The sequence below is a fragment of the Aspergillus sydowii genome (assembly GCF_001890705.1).
Source record: "Aspergillus sydowii CBS 593.65 unplaced genomic scaffold ASPSYscaffold_4, whole genome shotgun sequence".
NCBI classification, from domain to species: domain Eukaryota; kingdom Fungi; phylum Ascomycota; class Eurotiomycetes; order Eurotiales; family Aspergillaceae; genus Aspergillus; species Aspergillus sydowii.
The window spans coordinates 1,919,450-1,945,615 of NW_024467862.1; the positions used below are offsets into that span (position 1 = coordinate 1,919,450).

Sequence of the window (26,166 nt, forward strand, 5' to 3'; positions counted from 1 at the left end):
TCATCGGGTTCCATCGAACAAGAGCTTACGAGAGAACCTACACTTTACTGACCAGGATTGCCTGGATGTAATGAAAAGAACCAATGCTATTGCCAACATTGATATAAACAAAGTCCCCAAGAACTCAATAGGTACAAAAGATATCTTAAAACATCAATCCAAGCATTGCTGACAAGAAAATCGCTCCCCATCTATGTATAGACATGCTTTTTATGGTGTACATCCTCTCCCTTCCAAACCTTAGTAGGAGGTGGATCGTATTAATTATCAACCCGGAACTTCATGCGAATGCCCATCGCCGCAAGTTCCACATCCAGATACCGCAACACACCGGGCACGGCAACAACAGTAACATTGTCACCACCAACAAAGCGCTTCCCGTCTCCATCCTCCCACACAACCGCACGGGAATCATCGAAGACAGCCTCCCTGGCACACCGCCTACACCGCACAATACCTGCATTCCCACCAAGCGCACCAGAGGCCTGATGTGACGACGATGAGCCAGAACCCGAAGCCTTCGCCGCCAATCGCGCCTTGCTTGATCCAACCGACGAGACTGCAACCTGGGTCGACAAGAACGAGCCACAGTCGCGACAGATCCAAGCGCGCTGCGAATCCGAACAGTTCATCAACCGATCCTGGAGGATGAAGGCCGCACCGTGCGCAATCAGCGAATCGCGCTCCATCTCTCCAACACGGATACCACCACCCTTTGCACGACCCTTGACGGGTTGGCCGGTGAGGTTGTTGACCGGACCGGTTGTTCGGACTTGGAACTTGTCGTTGACCATGTGACGTAGACGCTGGTAGTGGACAACGCCGATGAAGATGTCGGCTGCGAATTCCTTGCCCGTGATTCCGGAGTAGAGAGGCTCGTTGCCGTAGTAGTTGTATCCGGCCTTGCGGAGTTGTTCGCCAAAGTAGTCTGTTGCGGTGTTCTCTTCGGAGAATTGGAAGGGCGTGCAGTCTTGTGGATGGCCGTGTACTGCGCCAGCTTTACCGGCCATGGATTCAATCATTTGGGCGATTGTCATTCCTTTTTTGGTCTGTTAGTTGTATTAAATAATGATAAGGGATGAGTTGAGGTTCTTACGAGAAGGGAAAGCGTGAGGGTTGATGATGAGGTCGGGTTGGATACCGCTCTCAGAGAAGGGCATGTCGACTGATGGCCAAAGTTGAGAGCAAACACCCTTTTGACCGTGACGAGAGGAGAACTTGTCACCAATGATGGGCTTTCGCGGAATACGGTACTTGACGCTGAGTGATTGCGCAGGCTCGATACCAGTTTCAGAGCCCATGACGCGGATGCTATCGACGTATGCTATTTCATCATCCTTGTATTTCATAAATTGCGTGACGCCGTCCACATTGACATATGAATCCGAGGCAGCATCGTATCGTACTGTGTGGTACGCAGCAACGATGTCGCCGTAGGTGACCTTAGCACCAATGTAAGGAAGGCCGTCCTCGTCGAGATTTTTACGCCACTCAGCACGGATTTCACCACTTGGCGCAAACCCGAAAAGCTTCTGAATCGCTTGCCGAGATTTCGTTCGTCTTGAGTCCTTCTCATCCAGAGCATGAATCTTTGTCTTGTAGACCGTACCGTAACCGAAGCCACGTTCGTGAGAGGATTTGTTGATAATCATAGCGTCGTCCATGTCGTAACCCGTGTATGAGATTATAGCGACAACGGCGTTCGTGCCGTTGGGGAAGTTGTCTAGACCGTAAGCGTTGTAGAGCGGCGGTCGCACAATAGGCGTTTGACCGGTTTGTAACCGATAGAGTTTGTTGTCGGTACGGTAGTCGATTGCTGTACCTGGCGTGCCCATTGTCTGCTTGCTCATTTGGCACTGGTACATGTTACGTGGAGATTGGTTGTAGTCGGAGAAAGGAGTCATGTTGGCAACGATTGAGAGAATGTTTGTGGGGGTAAATTCGATGTGACTCGAAACGCCTTGAATCAAGTCTGACGGCAAGCAGGCAATCTCCATGAATGGCTGTTCAAATGGGCCGACGTAGTCTAGTTTATCGAGCGGCAAGTACTTGACAGGGCGGAACATCCGCGCAGCCTGTGAGAACATGTAGAGACCAGGGTATTGACCACCATCTGAATTGGGGACATATCCAATTTCCAGGTCCAGAGGAACATTATGGGCACCGGACACCTTCCAGTGTCTGAGAGTGGTCGCAATCACGTGGGCCTGCTTAGGCGAACAGTATCCGATAATTCTACCATCCAGTTGAACGCTTACACTCTCCGCTAATGAGACGGACGATTCGTTGCGAACACCAAGCTGGACAAGCAGTTTTGGAAGACGAGATACGTCGGTATCCTTGGTAGTAATCAGACACTTGTGGGCAAGATGGTTAAGCAGACCACATGGAGATCCATCAGGGGTATGCACAGGGCAAAGGAAACCCCAACTCTCCGGAAGCAGCTTACGAACGGTAGTCGTTTTGAGTTGCGCAAAGAAACTACCTCTGTGGATCATCCGGAAATGACTGATGAATCGGTAGAAGTTGATCTTCTCTGCCATGACGGTGTAACCAGAAGTTTGCTGCAAATCAAGACCCGTAGGACTGACAAGGTTGCCCGTAGAAAGGAAGTACTCCATAGCACCTCCAATGTTCTCGTTGGACCTCTTTATGACCCTGCTCACAAAATCTCTATCAAATGCTGGGTCTGTGAACCTCGCCCCATGGTTACGATTGGACCAATCCCTGAGAATAGGTCCAAACGACCTCACCCACTCATCAAGTCTTTCCTTCAACAACATGCCGTAGAGGAAACCTCCTAACAGGATTTCCTGGTTGGAGACAGCATCGGGGTTGTCAGGAGCACAGTCGCCGGCGACGACGGCGTAAAGCTTGCGGATCATGAACATAAGCATTTTGAACTTGTCGTAGTCCTGAGTCTCCGTCACATTCTGGTTGCCCAGATGTGGCAGGACAACCTTGCGAAGGAATTCAGCACCAGCTTCCTCGTTCGGCATGTCCGTTGGGACGCCGAGAACAGGCTTGAATTTCTCCCCGATAAATGCTCGGCATTCTGAACGGCTATGTAATTTGTACGCCTTGTATGTCCGCAGCAAAAGTTCCACACGGTCTGTAACGAATGTGTTGTTGATCCCCTCAGAAGAGGCACCACCAACGATTGCTTCGAATATTTCGCGGTCGTTCGTCTCTATCAGAGCCTTAAGAATCATCACGACAGGGATAATATATTCGTTCTTCCGCCATGAGAATCGGAACGTCACGTTTCCGTCATTGAGATAGTGTAAAACGTTCGTTTGCGAAGTCTGGTCGGGCCGTACAGATCGTATCTGGATACCGAATTTCGTGTATGCGTGGCCACGGTTGGTGAAGGTGTTACGAACAATGGCCATGGGGTAGTTTCGCCTCCCGACGATCAGCATACGGATCAGCTTTTCGTTACCGTTAACGATGAAGTAGCCGCCCAATTCTTCTGATTCCTCCTTGTGCTGGACGAGTTCTGCCGGGGTTGCCTTTTCCAGGTAACATCTGTTGGTCTGCAAGCGAAGTCAGATCTAGCTCCAAGAAAGGCACGGCGCACACAATGCTCAAGCTAGTCACTCACCCTCAACATGATCGGGACTTGGCCAAGTTCCCGAAGAGACTCCGTCCAGTCTCCATTGTTGACCCGATACTCAATTCTCGCACGGAGCTTCCCACGGTACGTCGCATGCCGTTCTCTGCACTCGGACGGGTAGATATTGCGGTTGCGAGCGGTATACTTATTCGTCGGGGGAATAGCGGGTTTCTCGAGGAAGACTTCTTTGATTCGAACATGGAGTTTATTCCGCCTCGGGGGTTTCCGGCCCTCCGCAAGACGTTGTTGCTTTTGGTCGGCAGTTTCAATGACCTCATCGAGGAAAGTCTTGGTGCCAATGTCTTTAAGGCCGGCTTCTAGGATTCCGCCGCTCTCGAAAAGCGCATTGAAAGAGTCGACGTGCGGCTTGATAGATTCGGCGAGGGTAGGATATGCGGTTTTGTCCTCAGGGGGATTCCGAAAGAGCTTCTCTCGCTTCAAAACATCATAATTTACGGACCAATTGGTATCGGTCGCGGCGGGAGCCATTGTGAATTTTGCGGATGCCTTGCGGCCTTTTTCACTGTAGTAGGCGGATTTGCATGCAATGGTTAGATCAGACTTGGGTGTAAAGTACTGAAAATTGAGTGAATCTGATCGGTAGTAGATCCCTGACACAAAGTGCGGGATCAGTGGAAGGCACCCCAGAGAGCTGAAAAAGAGCGACCCGCGAGAGAAGCACAGAGCCGGCTTGGGATCTGAAGCCTCTGTCCAAGGTCCCGACTGGGAAATTTTTTGAGGTGGAACTGCCGGACAGATATCATCACGTGCTGATAGGTATATGTGCCTCAGGCACTAAATGAGTCGTACTGTGCCTAAGGCGATAAGGCAGTCAAGCATACGAACGTGGCTCATCGTCGCACCTAAAAGTGAGCCTTGCGAGTCGCTCTATTTCCCGTAGGGATAAATGGCGTCATTGATGCTCTTTTGAGAAGTCAAGTCAAGTCTTCCATCTCACTCCAAGCCCAGGCATACACTGAAGCAGGCAGCTCCTCATTCCTCTGTTGTCCCGTGAGCTGAACGCCCACCCTCCTCCCCACGACTACATGCGACCAAGCTACCGGTTTGGTTGCAAATCACTACTAACTCTAGCTACCAAAAGCTAGACAGTCGCCTTGGTGGTGCAGCGTTGCAGATAAGGAATCCATCACAGACGGGTGTGAGGGAACACACCTGCACTGACAGGGACAGGGACAGCTAACGAGCAACAACGGCTAGGCGATCCCCTCACGGTCATGCGTGCACATAGATCGGAGTAGTCGAGTTTCACCGCAAGTACTCCGTCCAGGGTCGAGAGCAAAGGACATATTCCTTTTTCTCGTCCTCGCCTTCATTCCACGGCGGACAAGCACAGGCAGCGGGGAGATTCATTGCCGCTGGCTTTGACGCTCTGGTCTTGGAGAGTTTCTTCACACAGTGCAGCGTCTACTAGCGCTCGCATCTTCGAGCTCTCGGGACTCCTACGGCGCTTCCGAATTCCATAGCCCCAGCACAGCTCGTCTACACCTCGTCCCGGGACTATTAAATTTCGTCTGTCGCTTTGACTACGCTCGCACCTCATCCATCTAGTTTTCTGCCGGTGTACCGGCAGTCAGCGAGCCCATTTCCCGCAACCCATCGTCTACCCCCACTTCACCGTCCAAAAATCTGAACTCGATATATCCGCCCTCCTGACTCTCAGCCTGCCTCCCCACGCGCGCCTTGTTCTTTTTCTTTTCTCTTTTGCTACCCCTCTTCTTCTTTATTGACACTCGGTCCGGATCCTGGAGTTGCCGCGACTTGTCTCCAACATGGCGGGTATTTTTCGAACGATCTATGACTGGCTCTTGAGGATGTTCTGGTAAGTGGGCCGCCGTTCCAATAAGTGGTCGCCTGCGGCCTGCAGGTGTTCCCCCCGAAATAGCCCCGGGCCGTCCCCGCAGTATCCAAATTTCGGTTGGCTAAGAGCTGCTATCTGTTTCGTGAACGTAGGGCGACGGAGATGGACGTCACGATGATCGGACTTCAGAATGCAGGCAAATCCTCACTGTTGCGTGTGCTCGCGGTATGTTTTTTGACCCAAATCGGACGGGCCTAGCAAGCCTGTTGACCGTGTCGCTAATGACCGTGATTTGTATAGGGGGGAGAGTTCACTGTAGAGTAAGTTCCTTGTCGTTGTGGTTTCTCGGTGACCCGCCTGTTTCTCGGCTAAGTCGAGGCTATGTCAGCTCTATACCAACCATCGGCTTCAATACGAAGCGAGTCCAGAAGGGGCATGTGACTCTGAAGTGGTTTGTGCATCCCTGCTCGTTTTCTCCAACATATTCTAACACTCGCAGCTGGGACCTTGGAGGACAGCCGCGGTTTCGACCGATGTGGGAGCGGTACTGCAGAGGCGTGAATGCGATCGTGTAAGCACAATTATCGAGTCTCGGCTGCGACTGTGCTGACGTCAAATAGTTATATCGTGGACGCCGCAGACAGGGCGGCCTTGCCCGTGGCAACTGAAGAACTGCACGATCTGATGAACAAGTCCACCCTCGACGGAATCCCGCTCTTGGTCCTTGGAAACAAATCCGACTTGCCCAACAAGCTCTCTGTCGACGAGCTGATCGATCAGATGAACCTCAAATCCATCACGCGGCGTGAAGTGAGCTGCTACGGTATTAGTGCAAAGGAAGAGACGAACCTTGACGCGGTGCTGCACTGGTTAATCGCGCGAGCAAGTCGGTAACTTGTTAACAAGTGGTCCACTAGAGGTCGGGCAAGCTGGCTCTTTCCGGCTTCATCTCCCACCCCTGAACGCCCTGAAACGATGTATATGTTTAACATCGCGGCGCATAGCCAATTAGTAATGATTTTGACAAAGTGCATAATCTCTTGATGTCTAGGAAATTTTCAGTTGCGTCTCTACCCATTTGCTCCGTCTCTTGTTCCCTGTGTTATGTGTCAGTCATTCATTCATTCGATGTTATTGCGATTCCCCGAAGATGCGCTGTCGGCAAGCCGTGTTTGTGTATTTAAGCCAGGCCAATTTTAGGCAAAAATTCGGTGTCAAGTCTATGCCCAACTATGCGCTCATAAGGCAAGGTGTATGTAATGTCCAAAGTCAAAGGCAGGGAACAGTAAAGTGTCACTTCCTGGGCCCGAAAACTAGCCAGAGATATGACGGTATCAGCTTAACCAAATTGAGCGCATCTAAAGCCATCGAATCGAAAACCAAGATAGCGAAAGAGGGTTGACGACAGAAGAAAACGCGTCCTGTTTATTCACATCACCAGCTCACTGCTGGGCTTTTAAGAGGCGGCCAGCAGCCAACACACAGACCAAGTGATGCGTTGGCAATGCAGAAGGACGGCAACTAATCATGTCCTTCCCGCAAATCCAACCCCGCCAGCGGCCGACACCACGAAGGAACCAGCGACCTTGAAAGTTGCAAGAATCGCGTTGCCATATGCGAATGGCTGCATAATCCAACTTCAGAGGAGAGTTCGTTGCCGCCAGTAGTTGTGCTTGTTGGTGGTTGGGTCAGGGGCGGCGCATCGTCACAATCCATTTCCTGATTTTCCTTAGCCTCTTTATGGGCGTCGCTAGGTGCAGCCTGCAGGTGGCTTATGAGGTTATGGGGATTTCAGACTGGAGTGGAACTGGGGGCCTGTGGCTGCGTGGTCCTTCGTAAGTGTTTCTTAGCAAGCGGCGTAATTAAGGCTGACAGGATGACGAATGACGATTTAACGATTGAGACTCTGACTGACGAAGTCGGTTAGTATCCGGGATTGCCGTCCGATGTCTACTGAATGAGAATGAATGCATTTGAGAAAGACAACGTTACGTTGAACTACCATAATAATTTAGATAATAATGCTATAGCCAGGGAAGAGTCCTTGAATACGATGGCAACACGAATAAATTTTGGAGAACGGCAGCATCAGCCACGGCTCGGGCTGCTTCCACCTCAACCGCGGTTCACAGGATGCGCCGCGAGTCTCGTATGCGAATGCGTAAAGCTGCCAAGCCTCTTTTTCATTGCTCAGCCACAGCCTGCCCAGCCCTGTGACTCGCATTGACGGACTTGGACGTGAGTCCGGATCTTTTTTGCTGCTGCCTTGAGATCTCGTTTTCCCCCCAAACACCACTCCAACGTGCCATTCTCTCTTTTCTTCGTCGATCAGGTCGCGCTTTTCCCGTCACTTTTATATCCTGCAATTCCTTGCCGTCATATTCTCGGATCCTACATCTATTTTTGAGTTCGAAATTGCCATCTCTGTCACCCCTGTCCTTCACTTCCTGATCGACGTCATCTCCACCACATTTCCGATAGAGGACCCTGCACCATGGGTGTCTTATTAGAACCGCGAGCCACCTGGTGAGTTCTGCTTGTCTATCAGCACCTCGACACATTTGCAGATTGATCCTTGCTTTTTTTCCTTGTTTATTTGGTTGTTTTCTTATCGAGCGTCGGGCTAACATCTCTTGCAGCTACAGCAGCTATCGTGGTTACTATCATTGCAATCGATGGAATGACTGGGGTCGCTGGGTCGCCTTTGGTGTGATTGTTGGAGTGGCTTTGCTCGCGTTTTTTGCCCTATCGTATGTTGCTTACCATACATGAATTATTAGAGGCGGCATACTAATAACAGTATCGCAGATGCTTCAACGCTCGTCGGCGCCGCAGACGAGGCCTCCGCCCATACACTGGGACTGCCTGGATGGCTCCTCCTCCACCGTATCACCCACAAACGCATCAAGACCCCTACAATCAGCCTCCTCCACCTCCGCAATACTCGCAACAACCACCTCCTCAGGGATACTTCGGAGGCCAGCCAGGAATTGAGTTACAGCAACCGCCAAATGCATACTATGGGGGACAACAGTCTCCGTATGGAGGACAACCTGTTTACCAGCCGCCACCCGGCCCGCCACCTCCCGGGTTCAACGGAAAGCCATAGAAAATAAAAAAGGAAAAAACAATCGCGTTTAAGGGAAACGAATACTACAACTAATATCTAACATGGGCGTTGTTCTGTGTGTCGGGATTATGGTTTCTGTGCTTGTCGATGACGCTTGTTACTGCAGCGTAGCAGTTAACTATGGGAAACACATGGTTTAGCATCCCTACAGTTTATACTAGTATAATTATATATATTTCTATCCGCATTTCACCGAAACTGATTGTCCGCATTCCGTGGATGACAAAAACTACAAAATATTCCAATAGCACTTTTTTATGGTTAAATTGTTTCCTTCCATATATGAATCGCTGGCTTTTGCTGTGTCGTCCTTGATGTCTGGTGGAGCATCGTACTACTACAACTATGCACTTACTGAGACCCGCTGGTGTCAAGCTGGATCCCCTCTGGGTCACGAACTTGCATACAAGCCACAAGGGAGATAGGTGACTGGAGCAGTGGAGCCCAGAGATGACGATTCCAAAGTGCTATTTTTATGCCAATCCCTAGAGATCCGCCTCGGAGTTTGCGAAGTTGTGAACTTTGAATTTTGATATCAGTAGTGTCGCTATCCCCAAGTTTCGAAGTTCAATATTCATATAGTGGGCCTTCATCTGAGACATACGGGTTGCTGGTATATAAGATGACTATACTGACCGCTAAGAGTTCGAGTAATCGAATAATCAACATTTGACGATGCGATCTTACCAACAAAATCCCAACTGTTGATCGACAGGGAGACAGGCTACTGCAAACTCCATCTGTTCGAGTGCAAGACGGCCCTCGGGTACTGTGTAATGCATTGGTATTATTGGACAATCCCCGGTGCGCTGCCATACTTGGGCTGATGTATCGGTATGAAATAATAAATTACTCCTGCCACAAACGCATATTGAGACGCGCACTCGGACTCGATGATCGCTATCTTACTCCGTACTCCGTCTGCCGCTGCTCCGCAAACCTCTTTTTATCTTCGAGCCGTTTGCTTCCCTTGGCGTTCTTGCCATCCATCTTTTCGTTCATCCTCGTCTTCACAGCTTCATCCCTCGTTTCCTCTCCCTCACCTCGTCGCTCTTTTTATCGTTTTGAAACGTCCTTGAGGCATCCAGTTATGCCCCAGGAGGCGGTGCCTTCATTCTGACACACCCATCGCTTTTTAATGCCTCTCCGATCTCCAGTCATTTACCGACCCTCGAAATTTATTACCTTTTTTTTAACGGAAGGTCTATTTTTTGAAACTTAAACGATCATTTTGAAGATAAAAGATATCTCTTGGATGCGATATAACTCTATTTGAAGACACTTTCGCAATCGCGGGATCGCAATCAGCCTCCCGGAAACCATTCACGAAATTCGCAAGGCAGAAAGAATCTGGTCACCTATTTTTAGACCACTCGACGGACAGAAAATTGTCGATACTTTGGATTACAGCTCGCGATTAATACGTTCCTCCTTTTGCTCCCGGTTGTCAAGAGCCGGATACCGTCGATTCGAGGGTTGAGCGCCCGTCGCATATTAACTGCCTATCGCTAGAGTGTGGGGTATCAAGCCGTTCGCCAAAATGAGTCCAGTGGAGTTCTCTTACTCATTATGGGCACGAAGCCCAGGCGATGATCTCGCAAATGCCGCCGATACACTATCTAGCTGGGATAAATGTATGGCGAAGTCCTACTGCAAGTACGTGGTTCGATGTGTCTTATATCTGACGAGTGCATAACTGACGCACATATAGGTGGCCTGTCATTGTCGGTATCATTGTTGGAGGTGTAGTCCTCATCTCGATTATTGCGTGTATTGTAAATTGCCTGTGCTGTGGTATTCGCTGCTGTACAGGTTGTTGTTGTTCATGCTGTTGTCCATCCCCAAGGGACAAGCGGCCAAAGTACGAGGACCCGTACAACCACCCGCCACCTCCAATGCCACAGCCTCAGATGCCACCGGTAAATAATACCTACGAGGAGGGATATCAGCCGAAATACCAGGCGCCTCAACCTCTCCCGACATATCGCGGAGCTCAAGTGGCTCGATTCGACACGCCTTCGAGCCCCGGTGTCTCAAAGATGAATGACGATGCATTGCCTGCCATGCCTAGCTGGGACCACGCCGTCACTCGGAGGGTGGAGGATTCGAGTCCACAGCCAGAGTCGGTAGAGATGGAACCGTTGAACCCAATGAATCGACCACCGCATCGCAGACCATCCGCGCCTAGATCACCTGTGGGCGGTTATATGGGGCCACCGCCAATCAGGACCGGGTCAGCGGTCCAGCGCGACTATTATCCCGACTCGCATGGGTACGATGACCAGAATCCCTATGATTACCATGCGCAGACCGCATCCCCGTACGACCAGCCGTATAGAGACAACTCGCCAGGTGGAAACTACCATGCTATGCCACCGCCGCCACAGGCATACTCTCCTGGTCCTCAATTCCCAGTGGGCGTTGCAGTTTCTCCTAACGCAGAGATGAACCGTCCAATTCCGTATCGCCAACCGTCACCAGGACCAGGAGTTCCATTCCGGCAGCCCTCCCCAGGTCCGAACTTCCCATTGCGACAGCCTTCACCCGGTCCAAATTTCCCATTCCGTGAACCATCTCCGGGGGTTCCGCTTCGCCAGCCATCCCCAGGGCTCCCGCTTCGACAACCATCCCCGGGACTTCCACTTCGACAGCAATCCCCGGCGATTCCGTACCGGCAGCCCTCTTCCCCGGGACTTAGCCAACCCCCAAGCTACAGAGCGATGTCCCCAACCGTGCCCTCATCACCTCCGCCGCCGTTTACCACGGTCCCGCAGCAAATCAGTGACCCGGGCCGGCCCCCGAGTCTTCTGCAGAGCGGGCCTAAACCCGGTTATAAAGACTAAGTAGCGTTAGTCTCTTGCACCATAGCAGCACTCCGCGTGCCGTTTTACTTTCCTTTGCTCTTATTACCTGATTAGGTGGCCGTGGTCATGTCCTTCATACGCGGTTATTAACGCTGTAACTTCCGACTTACCTAAATACCCTCTTTGGAATGTTGAGGTACCGACTCAAGATCGTGACCCCTGACTCCACGATCTTACTTCGCGTGTTTCTGTGCCACTCCAACACTGGGAGTCGCCTCACCTCCCACCAAATACATTTTGGCCATGTCATATTCGTCGCTCAGAGTGCATGGCTTCGACCAAAATTTTTTCTCTTCTAATGTATATACCACTTTTATGCCATGAATTGCACCTAACACGCTCGGTCATGATCCACCCACTTGTCCGTTGACGAAAGTTATGAACTAAGGTGCTGATATCCTGTTTGTCACACAATCTCTCAATATCATTTTTTTCCGGTTTTCTATTAGATCTATACATAGCAGTTCATGTCTCGGTATCGTTCGCGGCCCGCAGAAGAAATGTACTGGTATTAAGTAAGGGTACAACCTCCTCGAGTGTTTGGTAATAGAAACAAGAAAAGAGAACTATTTTATTCCTCCAACGTAAAATCAAACTCCTTATATGTTTCCTTGAATGCCGCAGCATCCGCCTCCTCTTCCTCCTGCGACTGTACATCATCCTTCCAATTAATCCGCCGCTCAAGCTGCATCAGTTTCGCCATGACTCTCCGACCAAACTGCAGATCGAAGCGGAAGTCCGCACCTAGCGGGAGAAGGAGTGTGTTCTCTTTACCTTCGGCACTGTTCTTGCCATTCTCATTTGACTCAGCAGCATTGGCAGCCGGCGGATCCCAGATCCAGAGACGGAAGAAATCGCCTGGTTCGGCGCTTGGGTCTGCAGATCCTGGTTCTGAACTGAGTTGTGATGAGGAGGAGGTTGGTTTTTCAAATTTCGGGTACTTGAGGTTCTCGGCCTCGACTTTAAAGGCGGCGGTGACGAGGCCGCGCTTGATGAGGTCTGCGGGCACGGGCAGGAATTGCCAGTGGATGTGGATGCCGCTTGCGCGGGAGACCTCCCATGTGACGGCGCCTAGAGAGCCGTTCGAGCGACTTTGGAGCATGGAGTGCAGGGATGTGCGGTATTTTTGCATTTCGGTCCATGTGCTGTGCCGACTGGGCGAGTCGGTTATGCTGTTCAAAGCTGGGGTGTGGTTGAAGGGGATGATGAGCATGTGGCCCGGGAAGTTGAGGGATGGTTGGAATGTTTTTGCGGTTGGGAGGGGACCCTTGGCGGTTGTCAGGTAGGCTTCGTTTCCGATGGAGGTGATTAGGTGGGTAGCGAGGTTGGGGTTTGAGAGACAGAAGAAGCATTGCTCCGGTCCAGGTGGAGGGGCGCGGGCACGCTTGCGGGGACGTTGGTTGTGGTGGTGGTCGTCGGTGGGTGCGAAGCGGCTGAATGATGCGTTTTGGTCGGGAAGTGGCTTGCGTTTGGCCGGGACAGAGGAGAATGGGGGTGCGGTTGTGCCGACGGGGATACTCAGAGGGGGTGGTGCCTTGGGGTCGAGTGTGAAAGCATACATCCATTTTTGCTTGGACGTTTTGCTGTACGAGGCTAGGCTGATGAAACGCGTGAGTGGTTTGGCGTCTGGGCTGTCTTCTATAGGGAGGTGAAAGAAAGGTTCACGCTCGTAGAACAACCCGTCTGTTGATGAGAGGTGGTAGCGAGGTTTGAGAGCTGAGCAGAGGTCTGCAATGCATTGAGTTTCTTGAGGTAGTGTGACGCCTTCTGGTAGTTCTACTTTAGAACCAGTTCGAATGCCCTTGGGCCATTGGTGCGTAAGGAGGATGTCGGCATGGTGGGCGCCAATAAGTGTCCTGGCGTCTGACTCACTGTACCCCGGGTGGTACTTATCGCTTGCAGTACTTGCTTCCTCTAGATTTCCACCTAGGGCGACAATTCGAATGCCCTCTGATGTCTTCAATGTGCCGCGCTTTCCCAAGAAGTAAAGATTGGGGCATACTTCATCATTGGCTTCGATTTGCTCGATTACTCGAGCGGGCAAAGGTTTGCTTCCCAAGGTGAAGTACGTCGGGAGTGGAACAGATATACTTCCTTGTAGTAAGGCTGTCATCTGTTGAAGCTGGTGGTCTGATGAACAATCGCCGAATAGGTCACCAGCGATGACGGCAAAGGAGAAGCTCTGTTTGACATGCAGTTTCGCGAGCTTAGTGAAAACATCCTGCAACTCGCAGTTGACGTTCCCAACAACGACTCTGTTTGACATTAGTATATAATGGACAATATTTACTGGGGCTTCCACTACTTACATCTTCGAAGCCATATTGTTCAGCTAATGTAGGGTTTCTTAGGCTGTGCGATGCAGGTGTATCCACATAGTAAAGTGATAAACAAGAAACAGTTATGTGTGGTGATAATATCATGAGAGATCCATACGTCAGCAATACTGATTATTCAATGACCCCGGCTGCCAAAGGCAATTGCTGGCTCAAATATGTGATCCCGGCTTCATTTTGCATGGGATCTGACCAAAAACGTTCAAGAGCTTGGACCATGCTCCATATCATGTGATGCAAAGCTAGTACTACTTGGGTATGGCACGTGCCGCCGCAATCACCGCTAATCTCCGCGCCGGAATAAAGAAGTTACGGCGCCGAGTAATTTTTTTGATGGATGCGCTTGATACTGCCAGAAGATCGAAACATAGTACGAGGCCACGCACTCTCGGCGGCGCTGTTTTAGTTTGCTACCGTCATCATCAAAGATGGTAGCAGTATCAAAAGCTTCGCGGTCCAAGCCCGCGAAGCGTGTGAAGACTGGAACGGAGACGACCAAACAACATCGATTCGAGCCGTTCTCGCAGCGTGTGACGAAGTTAAAGATCGATCCTATCCACCGAGTACGGCGACCCAGCTTTGGCGAAGAAGGAGATGAAACATCCTCGCATTTCCGATCGGCGTTCGACCACTGGGCCGAGTTGAATTTATCGGAGAACTTTGTCGCATTTTCCCGTCAGGTCAACCCGCTATGCGAGAGTCTGGCGCAGATTCTTTACTACGAAGAGAAGATATTCAACTTACTGGTGGAATACATTGATAAGCGGGATAGTCTCTCAATAGAGCCTCTTCTGAGTCTGCTCTCCCAGTTTGCTCGAGACTTGGGTGTGCGGTTTGAAAAGTATTTTGCTACTTCGGTAACCTTGGTCGCATCTGTCGCGGCCACGCATCCCGATGTTGAAGTGGTTGAATGGAGCTTCACTTGCCTGGCATGGACTTTCAAATTCCTCTCCCGGCTTTTGGTTCCGGACTTGCGGCAACTGTTCGGTATCATGACCCCATACCTTGGAAAAGAACGACAAAAGCCTTTCGTTGCTCGATTTGCTGCGGAGTCTATGTCGTTCCTGATTCGGAAAGCGGGATTGGTCTACTATAAGAATCCTGAGCCTCTTCAACTGGCGGTATCATTCTTGTTCGACGACTTGCGGCAGGCCGGAGCCGACTCGAAAAATGTAGAACTGTACCAATCGGGTCTTATGGCGATGTTTTCCGACTCAATAAAGGGAATAAACAATGGGCTGCATTCGAACGGAACGGATATTTTCCAATGTCTTCTAAAGTCAATATGCACAGATGATAGCCTCCGGAGCAGCCTTGCACTTCAAGTCGCCAACGGGGTGTTGATCAATGTCATTCATAGTACGACTGCCGACACATTTGAACCGATCATTGATTTGATACTCTCCTACGTCCAGTCGAATTGTCGGAATGGTAACAGCTATTGCACTATTGCATGCTGTCGATTGGCCTTTCTTTGTGTTGTTACTCGCAAAGGAACCCGAGTGAAGAACTGGAAACCTGTGCTCGAGTGTCTTCTACTTTTGCTCCAGGCTGCTGAGAATGTCCCTGGTTCGTATACTGATTCTATATCCCAACTGCTCGCTGCGGTTGCATACGCCCTTCAGGTATCGCCCATGGACGAAATGCTACCATTAATGCGTCCGCTCATGGAGGCAGTAATGGCTGAGCGACTGTCGACCTATTTCCTGTCGTTCTGCGTTAACTTCTCCGAATGGGGCGCCGAAAGGTTCCACGGCGTTGTTCTGCCTTACTTTCAGAGGTTTGTCTAGTGTGCTTTGGTGGTTTCAGCTCGCACTAATATTCTTCCTTAGATTTGTGAACAATTCATGGGAAGACCGTGAGTACGAACTCTGCTTATCCATACTTCGCCTAAGCCGAACTGGATGCATCACGTCCCAAGCCTCAAAGCCTGGCTATATTGTTTGCCCGGCCTCTTGGAAGTCCCGAATCCGTGATACATTGCGCAAATTCGGTTCGACTTCTTCAAGCGTGGCGCTCCTCAATGCGTACACGAAGCTTCCTGATGCTCTTTCGTTATCCGCGGATCCTTCCCTATTACCCGATATGGCAGACATTTTGCATGGCAACTTGGTTTCGGTGTTGAGAGATGAGGAATCTTCCCCCACGCCCAGGACTCACTTCTTCCTGGGACAAGGTTTCAAAACCTACGTGGATCTGGGTTCAACTTTAGGGAAACTCGATACGAACCTTTGGGAGCCGGTGATAGCTGTTGCTGCGAAGCACTCACGGCTGCATGCCTTTCTCGAGGCAGTATTGGCGTACATATCTGCGTGTTCTGAAAAGATCGACGTTGGCATATCTGGTATTGAAGAATTTGCGAGTGCGTTAATAGATAATCTGGCCGCACCCTCTCAGCAGCTACGCCTAGTATCTTTGAGGATATTACATGGGTTGGTCACGGCTTCAGGCGAAGATGCTTCGCTTATCTCTACAGCCATCGAGATTGACGAGAGCGAGTTAACCCTACAAAGCGCGCGTGTACTGTCAATGCAGGTTCGGAAACTTCCATTAGCGTATCCACAAGTTGTCTCGCGTAAGTGGATGGCTCGGTTGCTCCCAACATTTTGTTTTGGACTGTTCTCAAAGAAGCTGGCGCCCTTGTGGGATGATTCTGCATCTGCTTTGAAATCCATGAGCGAGCATGCTGAAGGAGAGAGAATTATCACGGAGCTGGCGACACAATGGCTACAAGAGAGAGGGTCAGCAGCTCCGAGTGAAGCAGAGGATGGCGACGACGAAGACACCCAAGTGTCTGGGTATTATCAATGCTTTAACGCAGCTAAAGTCGAGAGGTTATGTGAAGCCCATTTTCAGTCTTTCGAGCCAGTTTCGACTTTGGTACAAGATTTTGAAAAGGACCACACATTTTTAGACGTGGTCCCAGCTGCTCCACGTACCCAGGCCCTCCGTGTGTTCAATGCTATTCCCAACATAGCAGAGAAGCGTTCCCGCCAGATCGTGCCATTGTTCCTTTCGTGGGCTCTGCAGGATGAAGATTACACTACGGAGGCCCAGTATCCCGATCAAAACTCATACATTCCCTGGGGTTTCCACGACCGTTTGGCATTCCTCAAACTTCTCGGACAATTTATCAACCCGTCTGTGCTCTACCGAGCTCCAGAAGTCCATGATGCACTTATGGGACTACTTTGCCATGGAAATTCTGAAATCCAAAAGTGTGCACTCAAGGCCGTGTTCACTTGGAAAACTGCGGGCATTGTACCTTATCGCGAAAACCTTCTGAATGTCTTGGACGAATCGCGCTTTAACGATGAGCTGGCAGTTTTTGTTCGTGTTGGTAAAGAGGACAGCTTGATTGAAGAAAAACACCGAGACGATGTCATTCCGATCATCCTTCGACTTCTCTATGGCCGGATGATTTCTAAGGCTAGTGCGAACGCCGGCCAGGCAGGGCAGACTGGACGACGTAAAGCAATTTTACGAACTCTAGCCCAGCTCCCCGATCGCGATTTCGACATATTCATGCGAATTGCCTTCGGCCCACTTGGCGACGTCCACCTGGTCAAGAACGATCAGGTTGACGCTGAACCGTTCTTGCAGGAACTACTCGGCCCAAGGAGACAGATGGGTCTGCTAAAATTGATCGAAACCGTGTATGAAACCCTCCAGACTCGCATGTCCCCTTACGCGGAACAGTCTATGGATGTTGTGCTGCACTGCCTTGTTCGAGCCTGCCGCACATTGGCAAAAGAGCAGCAAACCGTCACTGGAGACTCCCAGGAGGGTAAATTAGTTAATGTTTTGCGGAACATTCGGCAAACAGGTATTCGCTGCCTTGACCTTATATTTTCCGTCTCACAGGATCGTGACTGGTCTTCACGCGTTCGCATTATCTTCGACGAAATCATAAACCCCCGGGTGGATAACTTCGCAGTGGAGACAGCCCAAGGTATATCAGGTCTGCTAAGGTTATTCCACACCTGGGCTTCGGCTTCCAGATCTTCGTTCTACCTTTCAAAGTTCAACGATGTCCTTCTCACCAAAATTGTGGACTGTCTCAGCGTCGAGTCAGCGCGTGACGAAGTTAAGGTATTTGTCATGGACGAAATTTTGACACCCCTAGTTAATATTTCTTCTGGAAAAGAGCTCGAAGAGGATGAGGAGATGGGTGATTTCTCGGCCGATGAGATTCGCTCGGAAGTCCTATCCCCTCATACCGAGCACACCCTCTCCCACCTCGGTCGCCTTTTGAAACGCGGTCCGTCCAAGCCTGTGCTAGTTTCTGGTGTCCATACACTCTCACGACTGGCTCCTTGTGTCGAGTCGTCGAAAGAGACTTCGAGCTTGATCAACATCTTGACGTACCTTCTCCGCCAGCCCTCTGATAGAGTCTCGCCGAAGACAAAGTCGGACCTTCTCCGCAGCTTGGAGCACTTCTTGCCCCTCTATAATACACATGAAGACGAGGAACTGTCTCGAGAAGTATTCGAAGCTGTTTGCTCCATGTTTGATTACTTCAGGGACGACAAAAATCGGGAAGTGTTGTCAAGGGTTTTCACTGCTTTCGCCAACCATGTGCCCGAGCTGTCCCAAGTAGCTTCTCTCTGCGAAGATTTGAACTCCATATCTGTCAAGAGACTCGGGGTGGACTATGAGCGACGGCTACAAGCTTTCGGAGCTCTGAATGAAAGCCTCTGGGACTCGCTGAACGCTAAACAATGGCGCCCCGTACTGTACAATATGCTCTTCCACGTTAAGGATGAGGAGGAGATGGCTGTACGATCCAGCGCTTCGTTCGGTCTGAAGCGTTTCATAGAGCGAGCTGCTCACGCCGGTGCAGCCGCGCAGTCATTCGAGCCACTTGTCAACGATATATTGTTCCCTGCGTTGCAAGCTGGAATGCGACAAAAGTCCGAGCTCATCCGGACCGAGCTCTTGCAAGTGCTTGGCCATTTGGTCAAGCTAAACCCGACACACCCTTCTGTGCATGATCTGCATGTATTGCTCGTTGGTGACGATGAGGAGGCCTCTTTTTTCAATAACGTCCTCCACATCCAACAGCATCGCCGTCTTCGGGCTCTTCGACGACTGGCTAACGAAGCTGCTAAGGGTAAAATTCAAGCATCGAACATCAGCACGATCTTTATTCCGCTGAACGAGCATTTTGTGTTTGATGAGGCTGCTGATGAAAACGCCCACAACCTTATTGCGGAGGCCGTGTTGACCATTGGTGTGCTGGCCGAGTGGCTGGATTGGAATCAATTCAGGGCCATCTTCAGGAGATACCGTAGCTATATGCAAAACAAATCCGAGATCGAGAAGAGCGTGCTGAGGCTTCTGGGGAGGATGTCTGATGCCCTTACGAATGCGATGGGCCAATTCAAGCCAACCAAACCCGAGGTGGAGAACGGCGATGCTGATGCGGATATGGATGTGTCACCGCTGTTGAAGTCCACGCTTGCTCGATCAATACCCTCTGCATCTAAGGTCGCAAATGAGCTTACCACAGGCTTCATCCCTGTGCTAACGAATTTCATCCATCACAAGGATGAGGCTCAGATGAGCTTGCGTCTTCCAGCAGCGGTTACTACCATCAAGCTCATGAAGCTTTTACCTGAGCAGGATATGGCTATTCGTCTGCCTCCCGTCCTCCTTGATGTTTGCAGTATCCTCAAAAGTAAAGCCCAAGATTCTCGAGACACAGCCAGGAAAACACTGAATGAAATCGCTCTCCTTCTGGGCCCTGGCTACTTGGGCTATATACTCAAGGAGCTACGGCACACTCTCAAACGTGGCTACCAACTCCACGTTTTGTCATTCACCGTTCATTCCATCCTTGTAGCTACAACCGACGACTTCAAGCAAGGTGATTTGGACTACTGCTTGGCAGATCTCAGCTCCGTGGTCATGGATGACACCTTCGGCACTGTTGGCCAGGAAAAAGAAGCCGAAGACTATGTCAGTAAGATGAAGGAAGTCAAGAGCAACAAGAGCTACGATTCAATGGAGCTTCTCGCCAAGAACTCGACCATCCGGAATCTCGCTAGTCTCCTGCAACCGTTGCAGTCGCTCTTGCGGGAGAAGCTCAATTCTAATATTGTGAGGAAGGCTGATGAGCTTTTGCGAAGAATTGGTATTGGCCTGCTGAGGAATCCAGAAGTCGAGAGCCGTGACCTTCTGGTATTCTGTTACGAAGTCATGAAGGAAGCCTACAAGGAGCCGGCCCAATCGGACACCCAAGTCGCCAAGTCTGCGCAAGAAGAGAACTTCTTGATCAACATGAAGGGCCAAAGACTGAATGAGAAACGAGGGAGCACTTCATCGTATGTTTACAAGCTGGTCCGCTTCTCATTCGACGTTCTTCGCTCTGTTCTCAGCAAATACAATTCTCTTCTTACACCTGCGAACATGGCTGGTTACATTCCCATGGTTGGAGATGCTCTTGTTCAGGGACACGAGGAAGTCAAGATCGCGGCTATCCGATTCCTTTCAACCATCGTCAAACTCCCTCTAGCGGAAATTGACGCTAACGCCCCAGTTTACCTCACCGAAGCTGTCAAGCTGATCAAGGAGGCACCGAGCACTAACTCCGAAGGTGCACAGGCATCACTCAAGTTAATTTCCGCCATGCTTCGGGAGCGGAAGGACGTTAAACTAAGAGATGGACATCTCGCCTACTTGCTTCAGCGGCTCACGGCTGATATTGAGGAGCCAGATCGCCAGGGTGTCACGTTCAACTTCATCCGTGCTGTCATGGCTCGAAAATTTGTGGTTACCGAGATGTACGAGCTTGTTGACAACATTGCTATGATGATGGTTACGAATCAAACTCGATCTGCGCGTGACTTAGCTCGTGGTGTGTACATTCACTTCCTCATTGAGTATCCTCAGGCCAAAAATCGCTGGACGAAACAGCTTAGTTTCCTTGCCAAGAACCTTGAGTACAAGCATCAAGATGGCCGTCAGTCTGTCATGGAGGCAATCCATATGTTGCTCTCAAAGACCGGGCAAGAATTAGCTCAGGATATCGTGGGCACGTTCTTCCTGCCCATCGTCATTGCCATGGCAAACGATGATGCTGCGGAGTGTAGAGAAATGGCGGGGGCGCTTCTAGGCGAATTCTACAGAAGGGCAGACCGGGAGACAATGAAGACCATTATTGAGCCTCTGAGGTCATGGGTTGAACAAACCGAGAACCCCCTACTTGCCAGCACTGGATTGCAGGCCGTGAGAATTTACTTCGAAGTGGAAGAGACTGACAAGGACAAAGAAGCAGTTTTTGTCGCCCAAACTCTTCCGGCAATCATGCAACCTATTATCAAGGATACAGAAACGGAAAACTGGCAAACACTGTATTTCTCGCTGCAGCTCTATTCCAAGCTTGCCAAAGCGGTTCCTTCAGTTGCATTTTCCAAGGATCGTGCAAAGACCTGGTCCCTCATCTGCGAATGCCTGTTCTACCCTCACGCCTGGGTGAAAACCTGCGCTGCCAATCTTGTTGGAATATGGCTAGCGGACTTGGCCAAGTCGAATGCCTCGAGTGGATATGGCTCGCTGCCCTTGATCGGTGCAACAGGACTGGCCATGGACAAGGATACAATGCTTCTATTGCTTCGTGCCTGTCTCCGCTCTCTTCGTACCCCAGGCGTCAGTGAGGAATTGGCCATGCAAACTGTCCGCAACACCGTATTCCTCGGCCGATGCTGCGCGCAAAATGGTCTTAACCTGAATGACAATGAAGGGAACGATGATGAGGAAGCGGATGCAAGTGATAGCGACGAGGATGAGGCCGCCGATGAAGAGAAACAAGTTGGCCCCAAGACAAAATCCGCCGTGCGATATATCTTCGAGCAGACATCTTCTATTCTACGGAGAGAGGTCATTAGCACCAAGGCGCCATCCTTGATTCCGAAGAGCGCTTCTATCGGCCTCATTGCTGCTCTTTGCCGCCACCTGGAACCAGAACAGATTCTTGAGTCACTATCTTTTATACTCCTTCCTTTGCAACATTTGACCGACTCATCGATTCCGGCACCGCGTTCGTCCGAAGAGGCTTTCCGAGAATCATACAAAACGCTTGTCTCCAATTGTCATGAGATTCTCGACCTTTTGCAGAAGAAGCTCGGCACCACCGAATACATCAATCAAATGTCTCTTGTTCAAGAGGCTATCAAAAAGAGACGTGAGGGTAGACGAGTCAAGAGGCGCATTGAAGCAGTTGCCGAGCCTGAGAAGTACGGACGCGATAAGAAGAGAAAGAACGACCGCAAACGCGAGAAGAGAAAGGAGAAGGGGGCGGAACACCGAGGTAGAAGACGAGGTTGGTAAGAACAATCCAACTCTATGGCATATTTCAACGATTTGGGCTTTAGAAATCGGCGTTAAAAGGAAAGGAGAAAGCATTTTTATTACTATAGTACAGGGTTGGAGTGCAAAAGTATTTTCACGATATGTGAGACGAGTGTATAGTGAACTTCAATGAGGTATCATAATAGAAACAACCCAAATTTTAACGCCTCCCGTCAGATATGCTCCTTTGCATAGGTTGCTTCTTTAGCAGAACAATAAACTCTTGGCAGCTTTAGAGAATCTTCGCCTGCGGAGTATCATTGTCATATTCTTTCCGAGTCACAGTCCCATCATCCCAGAACTCCATATCCCCCTGGAGCTCTCCACGCGTGATAGACTGACCACGTTCTTCTAGTAGATCTTCAAGCGTCTTTTTCCGATTGAAGAAGATGCCGAGGTGGTCGCTGATAACATGGCGGTTTTCACAGCTTGGGCAGCGAATCAGGACGGTGCCACGGTGGTAACCATGCTTCGATACTCGATGAGAGGAGCGCTCTCCACACGGCCTGCATGTGAATGTGAGTTGGTACGCGGGCTCCTGCTCCCGGCGTAATCGGTTCTGCTCTGCGTTCTCAGCGTCTGTCTTAGGGTTGGACTGGCGATCGGTAAGAGGAGCGGAAGCGGATGTGGAAGAGTCAGATGAATCGGACGAGCTAGAATTGTAACGGATGTTTATCGAGGGGATAGCAATTCTGCTGTGGTTTGCGAGGCTTCGGGGAGGCGATGGTCGATGGTGGCAACTGAGCTGAGAATAGAGACGAGGAGCTCCCCGGGGGACAGAGAGTTGAGGAAACGCTCTGTGAGCGGCACGGAGGCCTTGTGAAATGCGTAGAGACTGGTGCATAGTGTGTGAGGTTAGAATGAAGCCCGATGACGTGTGGATCGAGGCGAAGATGAATGAAAGAAGAACGTTGAAGAAGTGAGTGTCTCAGATCGTGAGAGCGAAGACCAAGGCGTTGCGCCGGACTTTAGTTCTTCCAGCTTCCTTCCTCCGCGGCCTTGAACACTGGACTTTGACCACATACAACATTGCCTCTGAGGGGAAGAGTATGCATTCTGGGAGCAGAATACAGATTTATTTGTCATATTCTTGAGAAAAACCTTATCTGTATTGTTCAGTCTAAGTTTGGTGGTGTGGTTCGCCCTCACCTAACCTCATACACTCCCGCTGCCCCGCCACTATCTCTGAATTGCTCGTGTTCAATCCGTGGATGGCAAAACTTCAGGAGCTCCGAAAATGTCTCTGAGAGCAAGGCAGAAGATCCGCGCTCCCCGAAGGGTATGATATGATTCTTTTCCAACTACGTTAACACTGTGGTCTCGCCGAAACTAGCCATAGATCCGTTTGGTTGATTCTTGTAACTGAATTGCTAATGGTTCGGAATCTAGGGCTTTGCGGCGAGCGGAACAGACGGCTTCGAATCGAATTGGAAGGACTTGTCAAGCTCTCTAACAAGAATCCACACGAAGGATGCCTCGGACCTGTCCTTCGAGCAACTTTACCGGAATTCATACAACATCGTTCTGATCCAGCGCGGTGACGATTTATATGAACGAACGAAACAACTCGAGAAAGAATGGCTCTGCAATGAGGTGAAAAAGCGAGTTGTCGCTGGGATTTCTCCTGCTCTGCTGCTTTCGAAGGAGATTGTTGATATGCAGGACCAGGCTACTGAGAGGCGGGCGGCCGGAGAGAAGTTCCTAACGGCGTTGAAGGAGGCCTGGGAAGACCATCAGCTGTGTATGCAGATGATTACCGACGTCTTGATGTATATGGTAAGTTTTGTTCATTGAGGCGCACGACCGAGTGTTTCTGACGGAGGAAATCCGAATTTCTAGGATCGAATCGTTGTGGGTCGGAAGGTTTCTATCTACTCCGCTGCCATGGCGTTGTTTCGTGACCACGTCTTGCGATCGTCAATACAATCGGGAGAGGAAACGACGGTTGCTGATGTGCTTAAATCCACGGTGTTGTTCATGATCCAGTTGGAGCGGTCCGGGCATATGGTTGATCGGCCCTTAATCCGCCACTGCATTTACATGTTGGAGGGTTTATATGAAACGGAGGCGGAAGAGGAGTCTTCCAGGCTTTACTTGACCTTATTTGAGCCGGATTTTCTCAAAACCAGTACGGCTTTCTACCAGGCCGAGGGTAAACGACTGCTGGAGACGGTAGATGCGGCCACTTTCTGCGGTGTCGCCTTTGATCGAATAGCGGAGGAGAAGGAGCGATGTCTCTATACGATATCCCACCTTAGCGAGCCCAAGATCAAGGATGTGCTGGACAACGAATTGATACGCAATAATCTTGCCGAAGTCATCAATTTCGAGGGGACCGGGGTTCGAGTCATGCTGGATCATGACCGAATAGACACCCTGAGTAAAGTTTATGCACTTAGCGCACGGGTTGATCCAAAAAAGCCGCATCTAACCTCGGCGATACAGAAGCGTGTCGTGGAGATGGGACGAGAGATCAATGCTGCGTCAACTGCATTCTCACAAGCATCCATGGCCTCGAAGTCGATTGGAACAGATGCAGGCCAGAAAAAGGATAAAGACAAGGAAAAGGAAAAGGAGAAGGAGAAAGAAAAGCCCGTGAACCAACTGACGACATCTGCCATCAAATGGGTCGATGACATCCTAGCCCTTAAGAAAAAGTTCGACGATATCTGGAGGGGCGCGTTTCAGTCTGATCAAGTGCTGCAGAGCGCGATTACGGCCAGTTTTTCCGATTTCATCAATTCTACACCACGAAGCTCAGAGTTCCTCTCGCTCTTCTTCGACGAAAACCTCAAGAAAGGTATCAAAGGGAAAACGGAAACCGAAGTTGATACTCTGTTGGACAGCGGGATCACACTCCTGCGTTATATCAAGGACAAAGATCTCTTTGAGGCCTACTACAAGAAGCATCTTTCCCGTCGACTTCTCATGAAGCGATCAGTGAGCATGGATGCAGAGCGGCAAATGATCTCAAAGATGAAGATGGAGGTCGGCAATCAGTTTACACAACGACTAGAAGCCATGTTTAGGGATATGACGATATCGGAAGATCTAACCAGCAGTTACAAGCAGCACGTACAAAGGATGGGCGATCCCGATCAAAAGCGGCTTGACCTGGATATTAATGTCCTCACCAGCACCATGTGGCCAATGGAGATCATGACGAGTACTAGAGACGGTCAGGTTGAGCTTCCATGCATCTTTCCCAAGGAGGTCGAGATTGTCAAGCAAAGCTTTGAGAAGTTCTATTTGAGCAAACATAGCGGCCGAAAGCTTTCCTGGCAACCGAGCATGGGCACAGCAGACATTCGAGCAACTTTCCAGAAGCCAAATGGAAAGACGCAGCGCCATGAACTGAATGTGTCGACCTATGCGATGGTTGTTCTCCTACTCTTCAATGACGTGCCCACAGGCGAGTCTCTTACGTATGATGAGATCCAGGCGCGCACGCGCATACCCGATAACGATCTTATCCGAAACCTGCAATCACTAGCAGTTGCACCTAAGACTCGAGTCCTGAAGAAGGATCCTATGAGCAAAGATGTGAAACCCACGGATAAGTTCTACTTCAACAATGACTTCCAGAGCCCATTCTTGAAGGTGCGTATTGGTGTGGTCAGCGGCAGCGGGAACAAGGTCGAGAACCAGGATCAGAGAAAGGAAACAGAAAAGAAGATGAGCGAGGAGCGCGGTGCTAGCATTGAAGCTGCCATTGTACGGATCATGAAGTAAGTTTTCGCTATATATCTCCAACATATAAGCAGCAGTCGCTAACCACTATTTTTCTCAGGCAACGCAAGAAGCTGGTGCACTCAAATCTGATCAGCGAAGTTCTCGGTCAGCTATCCACTCGATTCGTCCCGGACGTTAACATGGTCAAACGACGGATTGAAAGTCTGATTGACCGCGAATACCTCGAGCGTATCGCCGAGGAACCCCCTACATACGGCTACGTTGCCTGATTGCACCAGCTTGTCCTACTCTTTTTCTTTCTTTCTTTCTTTCTTTTTTTTTTTAACTACGCGTCTAGATGTATTGGCGAGGCGCAC

The 26,166-nt window shown here is 50.2% G+C and overlaps 8 protein-coding genes across 8 annotated transcripts; 5 read left to right on the forward strand and 3 right to left on the reverse strand.

Moving 5' to 3' along the window:
* Positions 1-260: 260 nt before the first annotated feature.
* ASPSYDRAFT_150494 (DNA-directed RNA polymerase I core subunit RPA135) lies at positions 261-4,105 on the reverse strand (the record flags this gene model as incomplete). Its single annotated transcript, XM_040842004.1, has 3 exons — positions 261-1,039; positions 1,097-3,536; positions 3,605-4,105. The coding sequence occupies 3 exons, from the start codon at positions 4,103-4,105 to the stop codon at positions 261-263; spliced, it is 3,720 nt and encodes a 1,239-aa protein (XP_040703831.1).
* Positions 4,106-5,406: 1,301 nt separating this feature from the next.
* On the forward strand, positions 5,407-6,329 carry ASPSYDRAFT_149943 (ADP-ribosylation factor-like protein; the record flags this gene model as incomplete). The annotated part of the gene is made up of 6 exons (XM_040841959.1): positions 5,407-5,456; positions 5,588-5,660; positions 5,736-5,755; positions 5,824-5,886; positions 5,935-6,006; positions 6,056-6,329. The coding sequence occupies 6 exons, from the start codon at positions 5,407-5,409 to the stop codon at positions 6,327-6,329; spliced, it is 552 nt and encodes a 183-aa protein (XP_040703832.1).
* A 1,600-nt stretch (positions 6,330-7,929) lies between these two features.
* ASPSYDRAFT_57505 (resistance to Congo red protein) lies at positions 7,930-8,544 on the forward strand (the record flags this gene model as incomplete). Its single annotated transcript, XM_040849379.1, has 3 exons — positions 7,930-7,961; positions 8,081-8,185; positions 8,244-8,544. 3 exons carry the CDS (start codon positions 7,930-7,932, stop codon positions 8,542-8,544), a joined length of 438 nt encoding a protein of 145 aa, XP_040703833.1.
* Positions 8,545-9,895: 1,351 nt separating this feature from the next.
* On the forward strand, positions 9,896-11,704 carry ASPSYDRAFT_918698 (uncharacterized protein). Its single transcript, XM_040852564.1, has 2 exons — positions 9,896-10,221; positions 10,277-11,704. Exons 1-2 carry the CDS (start codon positions 10,106-10,108, stop codon positions 11,406-11,408), a joined length of 1,248 nt encoding a protein of 415 aa, XP_040703834.1. The 5' UTR covers positions 9,896-10,105; the 3' UTR covers positions 11,409-11,704.
* Positions 11,705-12,000: 296 nt separating this feature from the next.
* On the reverse strand, positions 12,001-13,752 carry ASPSYDRAFT_88916 (CwfJ domain protein; the record flags this gene model as incomplete). Its single annotated transcript, XM_040852082.1, has 2 exons — positions 12,001-13,684; positions 13,739-13,752. 2 exons carry the CDS (start codon positions 13,750-13,752, stop codon positions 12,001-12,003), a joined length of 1,698 nt encoding a protein of 565 aa, XP_040703835.1.
* A 441-nt stretch (positions 13,753-14,193) lies between these two features.
* On the forward strand, positions 14,194-22,096 carry ASPSYDRAFT_88917 (putative HEAT repeat protein (DRIM); the record flags this gene model as incomplete). Its single annotated transcript, XM_040852083.1, has 2 exons — positions 14,194-15,545; positions 15,598-22,096. 2 exons carry the CDS (start codon positions 14,194-14,196, stop codon positions 22,094-22,096), a joined length of 7,851 nt encoding a protein of 2,616 aa, XP_040703836.1.
* A 253-nt stretch (positions 22,097-22,349) lies between these two features.
* ASPSYDRAFT_88918 (DNL-type zinc finger protein) lies at positions 22,350-23,172 on the reverse strand (the record flags this gene model as incomplete). Its single annotated transcript, XM_040852084.1, has 2 exons — positions 22,350-22,952; positions 23,143-23,172. 2 exons carry the CDS (start codon positions 23,170-23,172, stop codon positions 22,350-22,352), a joined length of 633 nt encoding a protein of 210 aa, XP_040703837.1.
* Positions 23,173-23,354: 182 nt separating this feature from the next.
* Positions 23,355-26,079, forward strand: ASPSYDRAFT_148364 (cullin family protein; the record flags this gene model as incomplete). Its single annotated transcript, XM_040841809.1, has 4 exons — positions 23,355-23,396; positions 23,507-23,893; positions 23,957-25,845; positions 25,908-26,079. 4 exons carry the CDS (start codon positions 23,355-23,357, stop codon positions 26,077-26,079), a joined length of 2,490 nt encoding a protein of 829 aa, XP_040703838.1.
* Positions 26,080-26,166: the final 87 nt, after the last annotated feature.